The sequence below is a fragment of the Pieris rapae genome, chromosome 2, assembly GCF_905147795.1.
Source record: "Pieris rapae chromosome 2, ilPieRapa1.1, whole genome shotgun sequence".
NCBI lineage: Eukaryota > Metazoa > Arthropoda > Insecta > Lepidoptera > Pieridae > Pieris > Pieris rapae.
The window spans coordinates 7029018-7051470 of NC_059510.1; the positions used below are offsets into that span (position 1 = coordinate 7029018).

Below are 22453 nucleotides of genomic sequence, written 5' to 3' on the forward strand. Positions count from 1 at the left end.
TTATAAACTTCAGAAAAGAAGTTAAATTAATTCTATACTCACATTTGATATTATACAACAACGGGCAAGAAGAACTGGCAAGTAACTTTTCGCCACTCTTTTTAATATCAAAGTTTAGAGTCATACAAATTGTTTGAACTGAAGCAAATCAATCCCAAGGATTAGGATCATTTATATATACGTCAGATTTATAAAAACTTTATTTTACGTTTAATTTGAATTTATTTAGTGATAATTCTCCATTTTTGTTTGGGAGTTTGTTGTAAAAAAATACAATTTCCATATTAAGAGTGGTTTGACGTTGAGAATATTGACAATTTCATAAATCAAAAGGCATAGTTAAAAAATAAAAACTTTTTAGCTCAGTCTGTGTCCATCTTATCAGTATACAAAATAAAAATAAATAAATCGAATATTTGTTGTTTGTTAAATTGAAGAGAACGAGTCTTCAATTTTTGATCGTTTATTTATTATTATTTTTAATAACGCACGGAAAAACCTCAGACAATAAACTCTTTGATAAAACGATACTGTATAATGTTGGCACGTTAAAGACGATGACTAACAAGGTTAATATTAAAATTCATTTAAAAATTAATATTAACGTAATAACAAAAAACAGCGACAAAAAACGTATTTAACACGTTAATTAGTTGATTTCCTTGGATTCTTGATTTATTTGAGCATTAATTAGTATAGGACCTATGTCGATTCATGTATATGTCGAAAGCAAAGAGAGTTTCTGTTTTATGCCATTTTAAAGAATACAAATACAAAAAAAAGCAAAATTTCATACAAACTGAATTTTTGATGACGTTCCTTTGAAATATCATTCCAATTTATGTTATATTAAAATTGTTTAATTACTCATATTTCTATAAAGTTTTAAGACTTTAGAGAAAGAGGAAATCGTAAGTCAGTTAATATATTCACTTCTTAATTATCATTATTAAAAGGAAACAAAAAATATACTGAACTTCGCGCAAATAAATAAATTATGAATAAGCCAATTTGGCAACGATGGTATAGTTAATATAAACCTATTTCAAATGATAATTTAAAGTCTAAAATAACTGAGTTGAGGTTAACGGTATCGCGGTTAGTCCATTAGTTCAGAGTTAATCTCAAATAGAAGTTTCCAGTGAATGAGTTAGATATTGCACAATTTTAATATGGGCCTGAACTCAATTAGTACATATTAAAATTGTCTCATGATCAAATTAGTATAAATGTATTCTTTTATCGCTCGCTTCTTTAAACGTTAATATTATTTTTACTAACGTGTTGTTGAAGCGTGAAGCAGTCTAAAAATGCACCTGATATTCGATTTCAAACATAATTTTCTTTTCTATATCCAAAATACGTCCTCATTGCTACATGCCATTGATATTTCTTTATTTGAATTTGATAGCTTTCTCTCTGGATCTCTTGAAACTTTTTAAAACTATTTGTTGTGTACTACTGACGTACTGAATATGCAAACAATACAATTAAGTAACATTTAAAATATTTATGGTAGGTTTTTAGGTAGGTTTTCTCGGTTTAATTATTTTTGTGAGTACTTTAATTTGTATGCGAAGGAGGATACTTCGCTCGTTGTTGACCTCGTTTTAACTAGTACTACTAAAAATAATAAAATACATAAAATAAAAAGCGAAAAATAAGACGAAAAACAAAACTGATAGATGCCTTACAATAATAACACATATAATAATATGCCCTAAAACAGATGTGGTAATGGGCGGGACGTATATTATTATATAGGACTTATTTGATACACAAATAAAAGGAATTTAAAAGCAAGCAAACAAATGTTTTGACCAGGCAATTTAAATACAGCTATATGGAAAGGACCATTGGGAAGGAAGAGGGCACCCCAAAGAAGGCGGATAGAAGAAATAGAAACGATAGCGACTGGAGAAAGAAAGCCGTAGACAGCTATGGCTTTCTTAGTTAGTTGGAAAAAGCTGAAGGAGGCCTTAACCCATGAAGAGGTTCCAATGGATGGAACTGAAGGTAGCTAAGATATAGGATAGCAAGAATGTAAAAAAAATATTATTAAATTAAACGGGTTTTTTATGTATTTTTTTATTATCTAGTAAACATAATTATTCGGATTTGATACCAATATTTCTTTATTTAACAGTTTAAATAGTACATACAATAACTTTTGATATTGCTGCTGTTTTGCAAACAACAACGGCCTTGCGTGGGCATGCGCGTGCGCCGAACGTGTCTTTATACAAAGCCACACATATACACTTACCTACTTACTGTTACCGAGAGGATGCATTCTACTTTTAATTAAATTTCAAATATATATTAACGTACGTAAGTCAAGTAGGCTTCTTAGATAGTATTTCTCTAATTCGTCTAAAAGTTATCTTTAAGGCCTCTAGGGTTTTTACTTACAGTACGAAAAAACTGTTTATATATATTTTAAAGTGGATACTATGATATAGTTAGACGCTAATAACACTATTCTTTTCTACTGTAATGTACTTATTGTGTTTATTTTATATGAAAAATTATTGCTCGTTCAATAATCTATACGGGACCAAAGCTCTTGCACTAATCTTATACTTTAAATATACTTTGTCTTTCAATGCGATTAAATTAATTATAAGAATCATGTCTAAATAAAATGGACACAAAAGTGTGACCAGCACTATGGTATGCGCTTCAGATTAACATAAAAATCAACTTCCATCCGTTCATCGTTGGCCCGATCACGTAATAAGTGAATGTACAATTACATAATGAGGACATGTTCTGATTAGATGCACTTTTCTAGTTTCAACACTACTTATTTTATACGATTTATGAAATTTATTCTACTTTTGTTATGATAAAAGTTGGATCAGATAAGACAAGAATCTTAAAATAACATGAAATATCTTAATTGTTAATCGCAGTTGGACATATAACACATATCAACAATGATTCAAAATGTTTTTAAACTTGCATGACGTATCAGTTAATCCTGTAAAAATTATACTCGTTTTAATATATAAACTCCATTACACTAAAATAAAATATTTTTTTGTTGGTCTACGTCAATTAAATACGTCATTGCATTGCATATAAAAAACAAATTAAATTAAAAACTTATTTTTATATCTAGAAAGCAGTCTGATTTTACGCTACGCTTCAAGGATTTTACGATTTCGGGAGTCCATACAAAAGACATAAACGCGTACCGTGCGTGGTGTTTAAGACGTTTATTTTTAAAACTTGCTCACTTACTATCCTTATAGTTATAAATGTTAGTATTCATCGCAACTATACATGATAAAATATAAGTAATTCAGGCATATGTTTAAATAAAGTAATTATTAATATTTGAGAATTTGTTTATTTACTTGCTTCTTTTATTGGCCTGCATTGTAAATTATGACAATATATACGAAACTTGATTAACAACCTATTTAATGCCGTATAAAAGAACTTCACATAATTCTTGGTATTAATAGAATAAAGCTTTATAATAAGGCTATTTAGCTACTTGAATATAAGACTTGTGACCATAATCTTACAGCTCATTTTAATTATTTCTTTGTACTTAAGTAAAGTGTCGCAACATCACCATTTTGAACTTGCTCAATGGAACTGGTTTATTTGCCCGCATGTTTGGTGCCGGGAAACCCCAGGTGAAAGTCATTCTTACAACATCATTCAGATCTTTACAATCTTGGAAAATATTTTAACTGGCAATTGAAGTTACGTCATTTTGAACAAAAAGAAAGATTACATTCGTAAAGCAAAAGAATTGAAAATAAACTATATAAAACTATATATACGTGTCTCATCTTTAAGACGATGTCTACCAATATTAAACAAAAAAAAGCAAGCACATGTTATGAAATAATCAAGTGCCTAATTGAAAAGTATACCAAAGCTAAAATATCGGACAAAAGGCATTTTGTCTTTTGTCAGACTGAAAAATAATACGACAAAATTAGCAAAATGTTTTACGATACAAATACAGCATACGATAAAAATATTTTTTTTATTTAACAATATAACAAACGTTTCCCTTATGTAACTCACAATACATCACCAAGTAAAAGCCTTGACAAGTCGTATTGTCAGTCGTTCCCAGGGTTCATGCTGACACACATAAAACAATGCTATTGTGGATCGTTTCACATGTGAATCCACTCTTCCTTGTGACGTAAATTGCTATTGAACAAAGAAAGCTTCAATGATAATAAGTATCTTATACACACAATAAATTATGTCTAATTTTGATTAAATAATTATTTTGCTTAATACAATAAAACTACGATATTTTATGGAAAATAATGTTAACGCTTATTCTAACTCTAAATCTTACTAAACGACTTCAGAAACTATTAACTGTCACCCCTCAGGTTATTCTGCACTTATAAATTATTAATATCAAAGATAGATAGCACATGTAAAAGTTTTTTTTAATAAGACAGGTAAATTTTATAGCATACTGAAAATAATATAAAATGAACATTTCAACTTTAAACTTAAACATTAACAAGTATAGGAAACATTAATTTAAATGAATATACATACTTTTTAGTAAATTAAAAATTTACGTCAGAGTACAAAAACAAATATAAAAACTAACCTTTAACACAGGCGATTGCGTTCTTCCTCAGTACGTTTTTTTAAGAAAACATATTTGCGAATGAACATAAACTGTATTTAGTAAGGTGATGTAGTACTCTTGATAAAACGTACTTTTATACGTTTAACTACTTTACTATTTAAAAATGTACCTTTATATTGATGTATAGGATTTTTTTAAGTTAATTATGGCAACAAAAACGACTGTACTTGCAGCTTGCATGTAACAGAAACATTCTATGCTTACAATTAAGTTGACAATCATTTCACTAATTGATATTAATTATGAAGTCAAAAGCCACAAGATTTATATCTTAGTTTCATTTGTTAAATCTAAGATTCACAAAAGAGTATCAAACAGGAAACATTTTTAATATATGGTGCTTTGACGAAAGCCTCAATAAGCCTTGGGCACTTGTAAGGTCGTTACAAGGTTCAAATAGTGTGCAAATATACCAAATGTAGACATAGCTTTAGTTAAAGTCAATGTTTAATGAATAATTGTCATTTTGTTATTTTTTTCCGTAAAAATATACTTAAAGCCGGTGCCATATTAAGTAAAATTGTTCAATTTTCTTATCATTTTTGAATGCTTTAATTTTGAATATCATCATATTAAAAAAAATATAAAAAATCACCGAGTGCTTTGTGTAATTTTCATTTCTAAAACTGTCCTTTTTAATAAAGAAGAATTTAATATACAATATTGAAGTCTTAAACCCTAGTTAAGGATAGAAAGAAATATGTAGAGTTGCATTATCAAGACCAGTGACAGTAATCAATATTACTGACATCAAGTACTATAAGCACGTGTTGCAAGAGGTGTCTCGTGACGCATACAGATCGACACGATGCCAAGGTCACTGTAGGTTAGGAAAATCTTCGACTCACTATCACACATTTAGCCTTATCCATAGATTACCATCTAACGCAGGAGTTCTTATATGAATAATGAATCAGTACAGCGCAGCTAACAGTAACGTATTCATTTATTGAATTTTATTATTACGATAAGAAAACTATTAAATTTACACGTTATTAATAAATTTATTGATACTACCTACATCTGTAACCATAAATTTGAATACCAACTATAGAGACATGTTTTGCAAAGATACCACTCTGTTTAGTTTATGTATTAAAACATAATTATCGTCTTTGTTATTTGTGATTTTAAATGCATTTGATGTTCCTAAATATTTTTCATGTTAATACACCACACCAGTCGGCCTACATTTAACGAGTACAATGAATCAAGTATAACTTGTTATTTTGCTCCAAATATGCAATAATTAATCGCAAATGCAACGGATGTCCAACATTTGCTTCAATGTTGGTGGTATTTGCCAGAGTTGGCGAGCGTTGGCCCAAAGGTTACCTTACATAATATGACATACTTACCTACTTTCTGATTATGACTGAATTTTTGTGAGACAAGTTTTACTGTATGGAAATGGTTAAGAAACAATAATAAATGTAGTGGTTTTTTTATTAGTTTTATAATTATGCATATAACTTTACATTAGAAATATTCAGATAGTTATTACATAACTTAATACATACTATCTGAACTGAAACTGCTTTACGTAATTGTTTTGTTACGTGAATTGTTACTAAAAATTGAGATCATAATATGTAATTTTATAAGTCATTGCTGAACGAGAAACAGAGAGTAGGTTGAGGCATTGCCTAATACATCTTACGATATCTTACAAAGAGATTATTATAGTCTGAAGTAAGCTGTTCATAAGAAAAAAATGATAAAAATTAAATAAAAACACACTTGAATCATATTAAAATTTCATACTAAGTCCATATTAATAACGCACCACTAGTAGGCAAGCTGAAGGCAGATAACTACTTAAAGTAAACCTATAAGCCATAGATTGATTATACTTTCTAGCGGAAGCCGAGATCATGACCCAGATTCCCCAACCGGTCAGTTGATGTAACTTGTTGCGTCAGTCCACGACGGGAATCGAACCAAATGACCTCTGAACGACCTCGCGGACCATAGCTACCAAAATATAAAACCTACCCTAAAAGCATAAATTTATAAGAAGGACCTAGGAAAAAACGAATAAACGGAAAAAACGATTAAATGCTATATTACAAAACTGATATGGTCACATTTTAGAAACTTTTATGAATTCCTCTTTATCTAACACAATTTCAGGAGTCACATTGTTTGGTATAATATTGTGTATAATACAATGGTCAGTGGATGCAGGATGTCTTCGTTAATTTCTTTAGGGAGTTCTGTGCGTACACTAATTTTTTAATCAAACCATTAACATTCCTCTGCTTAAAATACCAGATATCTTTATTCTATTAAAGAACTTTTGGCGAATGCTCTATTTGATTTAGAGTCCGGGATTACTTGAAACATATAAGCTTTTATTTCCTTGGAAGTAAATGTTAATGTCAACCAAGTAATTACATCGTAATTACGACTATATTATGTTATTAAGGTAAACTATGTAAGTCAATATACAAAGAATTGCAAGTACTAAACGTCCTTACATCTACGATTAGCGAGTCAAGTCGGTCAAAGGATAATGTGTTTGCAGCAATTACGTGTTTAATTTTATTATTCAACTATAACAAACCAACTTACCAAGTATTTGTATAATATAATTTAATACGAAACATTTATAAGAGACGAGCCACAAGTTTCTTTAAAAAAAGATGCAATTATTACAAAAAATGGATTTTGAGTAAGAAAGAGAGAGAGATCTTCAAGTTTATATTTCTCAAAGTATTTTTTTCTTCGATACATTTTACAATATTAGAAGAAACAAACGTAAACTAAACCTAACTATATAATTACATGTATTTTTTTATAACAAGTCATGTTTTATAATACCATTAAAATGTAATATTTAATATCTGTAGTTATGCGAATTGTCATGATAACAGTGACAAGAACTTGATACTTTGTACCTATTAAATATAAATTACAGTAAAAACTGATATTATAAATGCAAATGTTATATTCTTAATAACAGTTTAAAGTCCAACTGAAATATAATAGAAAAACTTTATTGTAACGAAAAGTAACTTCGATTATTCAGATTTCATAGGGTAGGGTGTCATGTGCAGATTGTAGCATCAGATAAAATAAAGTAACCTAAATCAATTCAGTAAAAATATTTAACTCTTCATGTAGGCCTGACGCTCTGTGAGACTATCATAGATAATTTTTTTTTTGAGTTCGAACCATTTTATTATTTCGCGCCTCATATGTCCTAAAAAAATAATTGTGTTTGTATTCTTAGTAATATATGATTTATTCATACTAATTTAAAAAGGGATAATAAACCTGAATCTAGAAGATATAAAACAGAGCCTTGGTCTGGTCCATTACATTGCGAGGAAGTATCGAGGTTATTGGAAAAACATATGTTAATTAGTTAATAGTATTCGATGTGACAAGACCTTCAGATGAGGTGAGGTAAAAACTTGTTTATGGGTAGAATTACAAAACTATTTTATCTTTAACCCAGCCTAGATTTTTAGAGTTTTTATTCAGTGAATTGTGGAAGTTAATCCCTAATTATTCATCTAATAATAAATCCCCTATTCTCTTTCTTTACTATTTTCCTTAAAGCATACATAACGAGCTGAGAAACCAAGCTAAAAAGAGAAAAATATATATTGCTCATAAATATAATTTGCTTAAGATATTTCAAGTATAGCCAGTTACGGTTCAAACTTTGTACAAGAAAAACCAGTCTATGGGCGGTGTTTTCCATAGAAAATATTGTGTATTAGACTTATAATTACTAACTGAAAAAATGTTATAACATCGTAATATTGTATAATTTTAAATGTAACCTTAATTAGTATTAAGTACATATTTAGCTTTGATCTGGTAAAAGCGTAGTTTATTTTAATTAAAATAAATTTCCACTACCTGCAACGCAATATCATAGACAATACGTTCTTCCTCCTTCCTAGTAAGTTTTACGCAATAATCGATTTTCTCACTAAATGTCAGCTTTACGTAAGCGACGAGCTTATAACATCCTTTTAAGTATTTACAGAAAGATTGCATTTTGCATAATTCCACTTTTTGCTGGGCATTATGTGGGTCTGACTAAAATAACCAGTTTCTTTACACCATTTCAGTCATATGTTACTCTTATAAATAGCTTTAATACGAAAGAAATTATTAAAGCCGCTTAGGAATTTCATTATTCTTTTCGCTTTAGGATTTCTTGTTCCATCAGCGTAAAGAACCAAATGTACTTTATTAAGTTTATGTTTTTTACTTTGAAAATTATATGATATATACTGTAAAAAAATTACATTATTTTAAAATCCTATAAGGTAAAAATTATTATTGTATTTTTGGATAGCATATCATTTTTGTGTCGTTCTACAATAAAGATATCTACATGCATTTTTGCATTTATCAGTTTCTTGCCAAAAATTATATATGTGTAAATTAATTTATTCTATAAAAAATATCTGTTATTTAATGGACTACACATATTTAAACAAATATTTCTCTAAAATACCAAGTGTACCAACGATAAAAAAAACCAAAACTCATTGATATAGAGAGAATACATTTCAGCGATAACAGATTTGAGTACAATTCGGATAGAGATATTTTATCTTCTATGTACACATTTAAGCACTAATTTGTATTTATTGAATTTTAAATTTAATACATGTACAAGCGTACGTGTAAACACCATATAGGTTTATTATTATTACTACATTTAACACTGTAATTACGAGACAATGATTATCTCGCCCAGAGGTTGGGGTCGTGTCAGCCTTATTGTTCCTCTGAGATTTTCCATATAGTTTTTGTAATCATTTGCATTTTTTTTGTTGTAATACGTAAATTGTTATTTGAATATAAATACATTTCAAGGACGGTGTTGTAATGACGTCGGTGCAAGTCTTGGAAAATGCGTAGTGCGCTGTTTTAGTTTTCAAATTAGCTTTACTGAAAATTCAAAGGTTAAATAGCGTAATAAGTTTATAAAATAAAAAAAAATCATAAATTAAATTACAAAACAGAATTATGGGATATGCTTCGTGCGAGCTTTTAAGTATAATAGGTAACATAAAAATAACTTGATTTAATATAATAGGGCGTGACTATTAGGAATACCTACTTACTAGTGAAGTTATGTTCATTCAATGTTCAGTATTTATCACAAAAACTTTGTTCCCGCCCAAGTAATGGAGACTCATCAGTTTAACGCAAATCCTAATGATGGACATTACTGACAGCGTCAAATTGCTCACGCTAAAACGGAATAGCAGTACGTAACTGCACTCACCAAGGTCAGAGTAAGCGGGACAGCTATACGTCTGAGAGTTTTGTAGCGTAATTTATCGTAATTGTTTCGCCACGCGACCGTGAGCGATATGTCAAAACTTATACGTTTGATGAATGCTTAATCTAAGGTAAAGATTCATCAGATACAAACACAATCGTACTGTTATTTGATAGGGTTGCATCGTTAGAACAGGATAATAAATTAGTACCTGAAGCAACAGGTTAATCATCATTTCTAAATCAATAGTTTTACTTATCTCAGACTTTAAGATACATATGCAAATTCTAGTAACGGTTACACGACTATTATTTTTATTTATCATTTAGATAAAGGACAACAAAACAAACAGAGTCTAGAACAAAATTCTAAATTCTAGATTTTATTACTCGAGAGACTGAAACAAATTTGCGAACATGGCATGAATGGCGAATACAGTATTACAAAATATACTACACTTTATATTAATATATTTTTAAGCTTAAATACTTTTCAGCTAATTAGAGTCAACTGTGAGACGCGCAAAGTAACAAAATACTTATTTTGTATATTTGTATGTTGATAATTGAATTTTAGGTTTCTACTTTATTATAATCATTAATTACTAAACTTAAATTGGTTCTCAAGATTGGGCATCCTAAAATTGTTGTTATATGGTTATAAGGCAATGCATAAATCCTGTAATAATAATAATGTTTAATTACAGAGAGACCTCGCCTCCGTCGCCGCTGGGCGACGAGAAGGAGTCGAAGATGAGCCAGATACAATTTTCCCCGCCGAGCGATAAACAAAATACACTGGTGAGTAATGTTTAGTCTGAAATAATTACAACTGACAATTTACTATTAATTGTCTATGACAAAAAATAGCAAATTGTAAAATTATTACTTCATTCTTTGATTAATAAAGAAAATAATTCATCAGACTGGAAGTCACAAGGCCTCTAGAGATTAATTTTACTTCCTTTATTAAACAAAAGCAATTTAATCTTTGACAGTTGTTCTTTAATTCAATCATCGTACATGAGCTCTATTAGGGCTAAGTAAAATGTTTTTTACCTGTTTTTTTTTATTTTATGAGTACATACAACCAAGATTTTTCGATAACAACTTGTTGTATATACTATGCCCTTATATTTTAAAACAAAAACGCTTCTAAACCATTTTCCTTTGCTTTTAGGCTTTACAAAAGCGGGCGGAGGCGGTGTGCGTGCAGAATGCATACAAACACTATGGATCCAACAAACGACCGAACCATGTTCTTAGTAAACTAAACATGACCGTCAAAAAGGGCACAATGTAAGTATACATTTACCATACATTATTCGAAATAAATATGCACTATTAGTTGTTTTAAAATTTGGAGTTAAACCTTATAGTATTTGACACCGCTACGCCGTAGCAAGTACTACGAAGCAGAACTTTTACCTAAATGTGTCGTATTGATTTTATTTAAGCTTAGACTCAAAAATAAAACAAATTAATAATCTGGATTAAGTAGGTATTTGGTCATTTTCATGAATTGAGGGTCGTCTGTACTGTGATTAATCTGTCTAAAATAATTTAATTAATAATTAAACTACACCTAATTAATTCTAACAAGCATAGTGTTGTAGTTTATATGATCTATGATCAAATTAAAATAATATAAATCTGATGATAACATAAGTATTGTATACTTAAGTGTCACTGTACAAAATTTACGCAGAATATTTAATTTATATGATTATCTTTATTATTATATTTTTGTTATAGAATATGGTCATTATCTTGTTGAACATAATTTTATTTATATGTTCTTTAATTCGTTCAAATTCCTTGTGAACTAAAAATTTCTAAGTAAACTGGCGAGACGTGGTTAAGTATTCACCAATTTTTACTGCATTATTCAACAGTACTTTGTTCATTTGTTTCTCACACAAATCAAACAAAATACAAAGCTTAGTGATGCGATCCGTCACATTCTTGGCAATGTTTGTTTTCATTGTAAACACAATGGGTAAAATGTTTGCATTGCCTTCAAGTTGTACTCCATTGCTAAATACCATTATGAGTAATACTGATTAAGTCGTTTGTGTCGTATTTTTTATTATTATTATTAATTACTTACACGTGTATAGATTTGGGTGAAGATTAAATTTGTTCTGTGCTCATAATATAAAGAAATAAGTTAGATTACAGTTTTCAGGATACGTAATATTATAACTGCAAAGGTTCCTACTTCCTCTGTCTCTCTCTTTTCTTCTATTTCTTCTTCTTCTTCTTCTTCTCTATGGAATTATAATTATATTTTATTAGAATAGACCTTAGATATAAAGTTTTACTTTTTGGAAAGTAATTTAAAATCACTTAAGTAAGTTTAATTGATCACTTAACTAACAGCAGTGTTGACCTATAGAAAGAAAAACCTCGCAAGTGAACCTATATGCCATAGATGCGTAAAGTCGCCGGCGTGTGTCAGGTACTGATATAATATCTTGCCTATTAGAAAATCCAAATAATCACGAATAGATGCAGACAGACCCCAGACCAAAAAAGTAACGCCACTGGGTTAGGAAGTTTATCTGTTACTCATAAAACACTAACAAATAATTATTATCTCGTGATAATGTCTGAACGTATGTATCAGAACTCAACAACATATCTTTACAAATAATTTCCATCGCTTAATTATTATGAAATGATAATAGACAGTTAATCGATACACCAATTAACGTATGTCATTGATGAATAAATATAAGGTTTAATCGCCTTACATGTCTAAACCCATATTATTGCATTTTAGGTTATACAGTTGATGGGCTAGAATTTTGTATACATATGTTATTAGTATTTATAGATATTTATATATACGAATAGTCCATAAATGCTTTAGTTATAGAGGTTTATAACGTGAGTTCGCGTTCAAAGTAAAGACAAAGGCGTGAAAAGGAACGTGATTAGTCTTGCTGACCGTGATAGTTATAAGGCGAAACGAACGCTTCAGAGTTTTCGACGTATTTAATGTAATGCATATGCGTTTATACCCGTTAAAATGTTTCATTGCTTAATACTCACAATACCAAAGACTAGGTTATACTAAAATTAAAATAAACTTGTGATTTTACGCTAAAACAATATATTCCATAATAATGTCATGTTTGCCTCTAAGTGCTTGTCACATTAAAAATTGTATTTTGTGTTTGTTTTTACCAATGTATCAGTGTGCCGAGCGTTGGCAAACTTTATCAATTTAAAAAAATAATAATAGTAATTGACAACTAATTCCATGTAGACGAAACAAACTCCATTCGTTTCCATACCTAGGGAGGATGGCAGCAAGCCAAGTGCGAACAAACGAACATTAACCTCTACAAGTAATTATACTTAGCAAATAAGGTTTGATGACAAATTTGACCCTTACTACGTAGGTAATACGCATTATTGACTTCCTAGTTTTAAACAATAGAGTATGACGTAGAATTCTTAGAGTGATGTTATTGGAAGGATAAAGAGACTTAGGATTGCTTCTTCGAAGATAGTATGCTTTGTAAATAAAGTAACTGTACAATGGCGTATGGGACAAAGATGTTTTCGCGCCCGTTTCATTGATTATTTTTCAGTAACTCACCTCATAATATCTTTTCTGGAATTTCTTGATAGTTAATTTATAATTTTTCTGTCAATAGCGTTACACAAAAATTTAGGATCAAAAACTATGCTATTCCCATTATGCTTAGAACGAGAGACTTCAAATTGCAATACAATGATATAAATCTCATAATCGATCAATGTATTTGTTTAGTTAAATAAATGATCAAAAAACACACAATTCGACAATTACCGAGGCTGCCTTGCGGCACAAATTTCTAGTCTGGTTACGACAGACGGGATGTTTCAACATTGCATCGTATTTAATATAATATGTTGAACGGAACGCACTTAAATGCCTTGGTTTGATGTCGTCATGTAATGCACAAAAATACTGACTCAGAAATCCTTTAATTTTGATCCTTGAAGAATTATATGTTGCTTTAATATAATAAAAATGGCAAGTGTAAATAGCAGTATTTGCACACCTTTTATGAGGTGAAAATTTTCCGTGTTTGCCTGGTGGCTTTAGCGTACGACTCTCATCTCTAAGGTCGTAGGTTCGGTTCCGAGATATGCCAATGAACTTTCTATGCGTGCATTTAACTTTCGCTCGGATGGTGAAGGAAAAAATCATGAGGAAACCGGCTTGCCTTAAACCCAAAAAGTTGAATAACCTACTTGCCTATGAGACAAATGATCATACAACAGATACAAAAATCTGAGGCCCATACTTAAGAAGGTTGCAGCGCCATTGATTTATTTTATACTGAATCCTATTGCCGATTTACTTCTATATAATGTATATTTACTTTTTATAAATTACACAAAGAATACTAGCCAGCTCCAATTTTTTCCTAATTATACAATAAATACAATTCTACATATTTCGTTTGTACAAAAAAGTTGAATTATATTGTAAGTATTAGTATATAGTATATTTAAACGGGTAAATTTTCCAGATATGGTCTACTAGGCGCGTCAGGGTGCGGCAAAACGACTCTTCTCTCCTGCATTGTGGGTAGACGGAAACTCAATAGCGGAGATATTTGGGTGCTGGGTGGAAAGCCAGGCACAAAAGGTATTTTTTTTAAAGGCTTTTAGAGTTATAAAAATGTGGTTTATAATAAAATGCATGAAAACTGTATAGTTTCAATATGTTTTAGTTTATAGTTTGATATCTGAATGTACTCAATTTGAGACTCAATTAATATGGATATAATATAGACTTATATATGTATATATTAAAAGATTCAGCTCGATAAATAGGTATAATGTTGTTGTACTGATTTATGGAAATTTTATAGATTTTTGTAATCAAATCTAAGGAAATAACATAGTAATTTTCACCAATGTATTTTATTTTAGAATGGTTATCATATGAAGTGTAATGAAATTCTTTTCCAATTCACTCATTACTACTTCACTTACAATAATGTTAATAGTTATTACCAATGTTTGGTTAACTGTCAGAGCGACACAACAATAAATACATTCTATATCTATATCTATTATACATTCATAAAGAGTGTATGATAAAAAAAATTGGCATGTACGTATTGAAATCTCTAAGCAAGCTTTTTCTTACTAGGTTCCGGTGTTCCCGGAAAACGAGTTGGGTACATGCCCCAAGAAATAGCTCTTTATGGAGAATTCACCATCAAAGAAACGATGATGTACTTCGGTTGGATCTTCGGTATGGAGACCAGGGAGATCGTGGAGCGATTGCGGTTTCTCCTAGACTTCCTTGACCTACCCAGTGAGAATAGAATGGTTAAGAACTTGAGGTATGTTTTTTTGCTAATACCTATCAATAGAGATTCTATTAAATAGCTGTAAATTGTTCTTTACCATGTGACAACATTTAAATATTAACTATGTTTTTGCAAGAATTTTTACTAATTTATTTCATACAAATGCTTCATGAATATGTGATGTTAACATCGTAAATAAGGATAATATTTCAAAGAAATATCTTGTGTCAGTAAGGAAGTTGACATTGTTCAAGTACGTAATGCGAATACATATTAATATTTATTTTCTCTCTGTATGAAAGGGTCAGCTTAATTTAAAAACAAATATTATTCTATGCATTGGACTGGCAAATTTTACCCCAAACTTTAATCTATGATACCTTATACCTAACGAGGTTTAATATATATATAATATATCATAAATATAATTTGTAGCCTACAGGCTAATAATAATGCCAGACTTTAAAAAAAACCCGAAGAACATTTAAAAATAGAACAATAGTTAGATTCTCCGAAGGTCGAGTTTCAAGTTTTAAAACATTTTTAACTTTTAAAAAAAATTAATTTAAAAAAATTAAAAAAAAGTTTTTATTATGTTCGTTCAATATAACATTAAAATGCTGCGCATGCACAAGGAAAACTTGTACTGTTAAATATTTATATACCATTTCCAAACACTATGCGGCAATTAATTTTAATTTTCGCATTGTTATAAAATTTTATTGCTTGTGTTGGATGACATCAGCTAATTTTTGTCTTTGATAATCAATGTTAGAATAAGTCTTTAAAATATTTTAAATCTACTAAGTACGACTAAGAGTTAGTCATAAAAAAATATAAGTATTTATGTTTTTACTTTTTAGGATGCAGCGCTGAGACTAGTAGTAAATGCTTAGGTCACATTCATTATTATTTTTTAAGAGAAGGTTGAATATTGTTTTACGATATGCAGACAAAAACTTTTTGGTTCTAATTTTAAATAATCTCGAAATACTCTTCAAAACCTAAGAAATGTTAAAACATCTCATTTTACGAGAATACTTCAAGTAGAACGTGTGAACATAGTAATTACCAATTCTAAACATTTAATATGTGAATGGCCAGCCAAAAAATTAGGACCATTTTGTATGAAACAATTGTTCTCTTGCATAATTTATCGTATTATAATATAAAACCTACTTACGGTTTTATATTTTCAGGTGGTCAACGACTCTAATTACAAAAGTCACTTACCAAAGACAATTTAAATTTTGCTTAGCGTTTTTATTGTTCAGTTGATATTCATTAACTCTCAGGCATAGTACGTTGTAAATTCATTCATTTGTTTTACTAATATTCTTTTATTTTAAGCTAGTACATCATCAATCTTTTGAGTATTTTTAGTTGAAATGGGACCTTTCATAATCCGCTATATACTTTAATTCTACGTATACAAATACATATATTTACTCGTTACGACGGATTTAAAAATCACCTCATTCAATACATTCTAAGTTGAAACAAAGTTTACTTGCTTTAAAACAGGTTTAACACGACTTGAGTCTATTTACTAGTCATTGCTTCAAAAGTAGTTAAAGTTATAAAATCAAATCAACATTTTAAGGTTTAAATATATCGAAATAGGGATTTAGTGCGTTGAGCCTCATATTTGGACAACAGAGCATTCAATAAAACATTAATTTTCAATAAATTATTGATATATAAAAATTTACCTAACAACTAACCTTAAAATTTAATAATTAAAAAATATTATTAAAAGGAGCCCCTTTAGGCAAGGTTCCGAAGATACTGGCAGCGTTCCCCCTTTGAATAGCTAGACTAATTCTTTGTGCGAGGTATAATCTTTATTATTATCAATTAAAAGTAATTATTTAATTTATGTATTATGTAAATACGATCGCCATTATGTGGTGCTAACTCCTGTCACACAAGTTTTAAGTTAAGGAAGTTCCGCGCGAATAATTGCTTTTATTATAAACTGGATTTTTAAAGTAGGCTTTAAAAAATATTATTTAGGCTTATATTAGCATAATTAATTCCAAAACCCATAAACAATCTTGCATAACCATTGCTTAATTAATTTATTTCTTTTTTTATATGAAATTGCCAATTAAAATTATTAATTCGGAAGAATACTGAGTATTTAACACTATATAACCCTAAACAATAAATTTTTAGTCCTTCTGGTTTTTTATATAACCTATCTATTCAGTTTTACTACGTATATTACTCTCTGTGACTTGAATAATTTTAACCCCTTATCAACCATAACCATCCTATAAATTTTTTTTATAACCTAACGTAAGATATGTACTACGAAGTAGACGATAAAAATATTATAAATAATAACTTCCTTAACGTGAACATGTATGGCAAGTGTGAACCTCATAATTGATTTGATAGACGATAAATTATCAATTAATATAACCTAGAAATCACAGGTTTTTATGTATATTTTTTATTTATTTATTAAAACAATCCTGACACTAAATTGACACGAGTGAACAATAGTATTATACTTTACAGACGCAACACAAACAACAAACATATGAAATTACATAATTAAAAATACAAGAAATTTTACTAACTAATTATATTCTTGTTCTGATAATAATTATTGTGTTTGTGTTTATAATTAGGGTCATAACTGGGTTTATTTAACAAAAAAAACCTTAAAGACATATCGTTAAGTAATTAATAAAATATAAATATGATGTTTTGTGCCTTAATAAATATTTAACATAATTTGTTTAAGTGATTTTGCCAGATCGAACACGGACAATTAGCAACAAAGGCAGCGTAATAGCCGGCAATCTCAAACAATGCCTAATGACTGTCAGAAATTAGTGCGTGTCACAATGTGTCACGCTTGTTACGTTACAATTGGTGACAATTTGTCACACCTCGGCACAATACATCGTTTACGTGTTTGTATATCGCTTTATTACCATTATTAGTAATGTAACAAAACATGCTATTACAATTAGATATAAAGCGTTAGAGCGGTTACGTTTGTTAGTTAGGCTGCGCAACGGCAGACGCCTTTGTTGGACGTACGAATTACGGGAAACTGTTTTCTTGCCGCCTGTCCAAGAAAATGGGCCCACTGTGTTTTAGTGGGTTAGATGGGTAATCATCGCATCTCCCTTACCGCCCCAAACACTCCACATTTCTCCTCTCCATTATTGGATTTGGATTGAACACAAGAATAAAAAAGGTTACGTTCGCTTAACGTTTTAAACAAGAAAGTTAGTTAATTTAACATACAACAAATATGTATTTAACAACAGTTAATTATAAAGTGCAAGATTTAGAAACCCTTTAAGTAAAAAATACTGGTTTCAGGGTACCCAGCTCTTCCATAACAAACTTAAATATAAAGATATACAACTCCTAGAACGTTATAAACTAGTACAATGATAAATCAAGTTATCACTCACTATATACAATGATTATTTATATAAGTATTGTGTAAATGCTGTTGTGCTTAATACATTATATACATTCGTGAATGAATTTGCTGATTCTTATGTATTGATGAATCATGCGTTTCTCTTTTAAATGTGTGTCATACTTTCAAGCAAAATTACTTATAATAAGTTGATTTTATACTTTCTAGAATACAATAGCAAATGATGAGAGCATAGCTTTAGGATCAAGCTGGTACTACTACATTCGATCCTAAACGGATTTTTACACAGTATACAAAAAAGACTAGTATATCGTGGTATGAAATTATAGTTTTATCAATTGTCAGGGTAATATTTACAAAATCTATTCAAATATTAAAAACTAAGAATACATAATAAGCTTGATATGAAAGCGCATTCGTCTTTGCTCAGTTAAAACTATCTAGAACCAAGCTGTTAAGATTCGCTTTGTCGGAATAAATAAACAGCTTTCAATTGTCTAAAATCAAAATATACTGGTGTTAGTATGACTCTTTGCTGCCGAAAATTCTGATAATACTAATATGTAATAAAGCTCATCTTGTCAGCTTTTATAAATCTATGAGATACGACATAAATTTATCAAACTGTGGTGAATTTATTTACGATGTTATTCTCGCTAGACCTAAAATGTCGAGTCTTATTTGTGTGGATGTTGGAATGATGTAACTGTTAAGTAATAAATATTTACTTTCATTTTAAGTAGAACGAGATGTGTTTTGTATATCATGTAAAATTAAGGCAATTATTTTAATAACGTCTACAGGGTTATGATGGCCTAGTCTCTAGTTGGGTTTTGTCAATCAAAAGTTTTTTGTAACTACTGTCACGAAGGTGTATTATGTCTAAAGGAGAAATTGATCTAGGACGTTCTTAAGAATATCTATTTAATTTTAAGTTACAATTAAGTCATCTAGATATATAAGTTACTTAAAGTATCAGCCCTTCGTTTTATCAAAATTACATATTACAAATGTATCATAAATAATGGCCAAATTTTATCTTTGGTAGTAAGAAACTGTCATCCCTGGTGAAGTGACGTGACTAATGATTTTAAAAGGCGTAGACTTGTATCAGACTTTACAAGTATAGAATCTGATTGCATCCATAAATATTCAAGAAAGTTTTAAAATATTATTTATACATATATATATACATATATTATTTATACATATATATTATTTTACAGTGGTGGACAACAGCGGCGTGTCTCGTTCGCCGTGGCATTGATGCATGATCCTGAACTGTTGATCCTTGATGAACCCACCGTGGGCGTCGACCCTCTTCTAAGACAGTCTATCTGGACCCATCTGGTGCGAATCACCAGCTCCGGAGATAAGACTGTTATCATTACAACCCATTATATTGAAGAGGCCAGGCAGGCGCATTGTGTAAGATATTTCATTTATTATTATTGTTAAAACTTGAAAAAGAGCATGGCCGACATTTTAAGTAAAAAACGCCTCTTATTTGCTAAATGCTAACAATAATAATAATAACAATAAACAACAGATTTTATTTATATAAAGTATTAATACTCATACTGACTGATCTTTACACAATTTTCCTTTATTTGTAATCCTTAACATACTAGAAAAGTCTTCTATACATACTTACATCTCGTTTATCTCTTACTGTTAATACTCTATAATATACTATTTTGCTCTTACAATTTAAAAGCATATATTAACGAAAATATTTATAAATTTTACAAAAATCTTCCTACTTACAGTAATTTTGTGTAATTAGGTTTCTATTTCCTTTTTTTACTGTTTAAATGTTGTTTTAGGACTTATAAATGAATTTGGAAGTATGTGACTTCTATACATTTATCATATTAGTATTCGTAAAAATATGTACAGCCCCGTAAAGTAACGATATTGGCAAAAAGTGCAAATTCTGTATAATATAACTGTAAAGCGAGGCAAGGTTGTACATTTTGCCCACTCAGGCTTTCTAAGTTTTATAAGCGTTGCGATTTCCTAAATCGTGAGTTACGCCCCGCGAGTATAGCCAGACGTTGGCACTCTCTTCAACTGTTACATTGCATTCAATCGTTATATTGCAATTAACATTTCATTATTTCGCTTATATTAAGTTGTTGTACACGAGTGGTTAATATAGAGTAGAACTACAATCTTCTACTATTATAAACACCCCGTTGACCCAGGAATCGTGCAATAACTATTAAACTCACCTACATAATGTACTTTTGCTTGTCCATGAACTTGTGTAAACAAAAAAAATTAAAATAGTTTTTATCGATCGTTAAAATGGTTGTAAGAGATAACAAATACATAAAATGAAGATGTAATAAATTATCTCCTTCCAACTAAGGAAATACAAGGCTTTTTATACATTAACCTATTAGTTAAAAGTAATTTCAATATCACTTTTAAAAGGCATCGGGCCTCGTCCAAAATAGACATCTCACGGCCAAAATATTAATTAGCTACTTTGCCCACGCAATGGAATTTTCCAAACATCAATTTTAGGCACTTGTTAAAATTTAAATTTTATACATGTTATTTTTTTTTTAATAGTTTAGTAAAATCAAAGATATAGGTACTTAAAAAAACATTTAAAAATATTCTTCTGTCGCTTTATATTACTAAACCTTGATTTTACAGTAAATCACAAGATTTACACAAATAATAACGAACATAAATTCATACATGAATACAACAATTATCTACAAAACTTTTAATTAAATGTGCCTACAAAATACTACAGTGCATGGTCACCCAAATGAATCATTTCTTAATGAAGAAAATGTATTAACTTAAATAAATAAATTGTGTTGAGCGAACACACATAAAACATTAGGGGAATATATTTAGGAATGTTCCGCAAAAAACAAATGAAATTAAATTTCTTAAGCGTTTTTATAATTATAAAGAAAGGAGCACTAAGTCTATATGTATATATAATATTAGTCCGGTGATTGTTTTGAGAGTAGCTAACGCGCACAACGTACCATAATGATTTGTTCAATAATATTTAGCCCTTTGACCTTTAACTTATTATTAACATAAACTTAAGTTTTTTTAATAACAATTTATTTCTCAATTGTTAAAGCATTTATCGATTAAAAATTAGTGAAAGGATTTTTTTTGGTCGCGGTTGGAAACGGTGTGTCCGATATTGTATTGATGGACTGGTATTATAAAAAGGATAATAAAAATATATCGGTACCTTCCGCAATATCGTTAATAGAAAATATTATATAAATAATTTATAATAGACTAAGTAAAGGTTTTTTTTTCGAAATCAATATAAAAATTTTATAGAACAGGGGGCAAACGGGCAGGAGGTTCAGCTGATGTTAAGTGATACCACCGCCCATGGACACTCTCAATGCCATTTCAAAACTTTATTTTAGAAAAATCACGTCACATAGCATGTTAAAGCACTATAAAAATGTCTACTATTACTTTCTAAAGTTCTATCAAATCCAATTATTAACGCATAGAAAGACTTTCTTAATAACGCAATATTACAAGTACACGCAACCTTAAAAATTACTTTAATAAATTAAGGTTTCAAGTTGGAATGTGACTCAAGGTCAGTATCTCTCATGTCACGTTTAACATCTTTCGTGTTTTAATCACTATCGGGTTTGACTACGAATAAATTATCTTCGAAAACTTAGTGATTTTGTAGATTTAATAGAGTGGGTTTTTAATTTATATTTATCGAATGGCTTAACTACAATATATATAAGTATTTCATAATTATAATAATTTATAGTATTGATAAGTTCTTAAAAACATAATATG

General features: G+C 29.6%; 1 protein-coding gene across 2 annotated transcripts in view; it reads left to right on the plus strand.

The window, feature by feature from the left end:
* Window positions 1–22453, plus strand: part of LOC110991264 (ABC transporter G family member 23) — a 52189-nt gene that overhangs the window by 21334 nt on the left and 8402 nt on the right. For both annotated transcript variants that reach the window (XM_022260576.2, XM_022268637.2), the window contains 5 exons: window positions 10609–10702; window positions 11082–11200; window positions 14434–14552; window positions 15063–15258; window positions 19864–20065. In XM_022260576.2, coding sequence (XP_022116268.2) covers window positions 10609–10702; window positions 11082–11200; window positions 14434–14552; window positions 15063–15258; window positions 19864–20065 — 730 coding nt within the window. The remainder of the gene's footprint in view (window positions 1–10608; window positions 10703–11081; window positions 11201–14433; window positions 14553–15062; window positions 15259–19863; window positions 20066–22453) is intronic.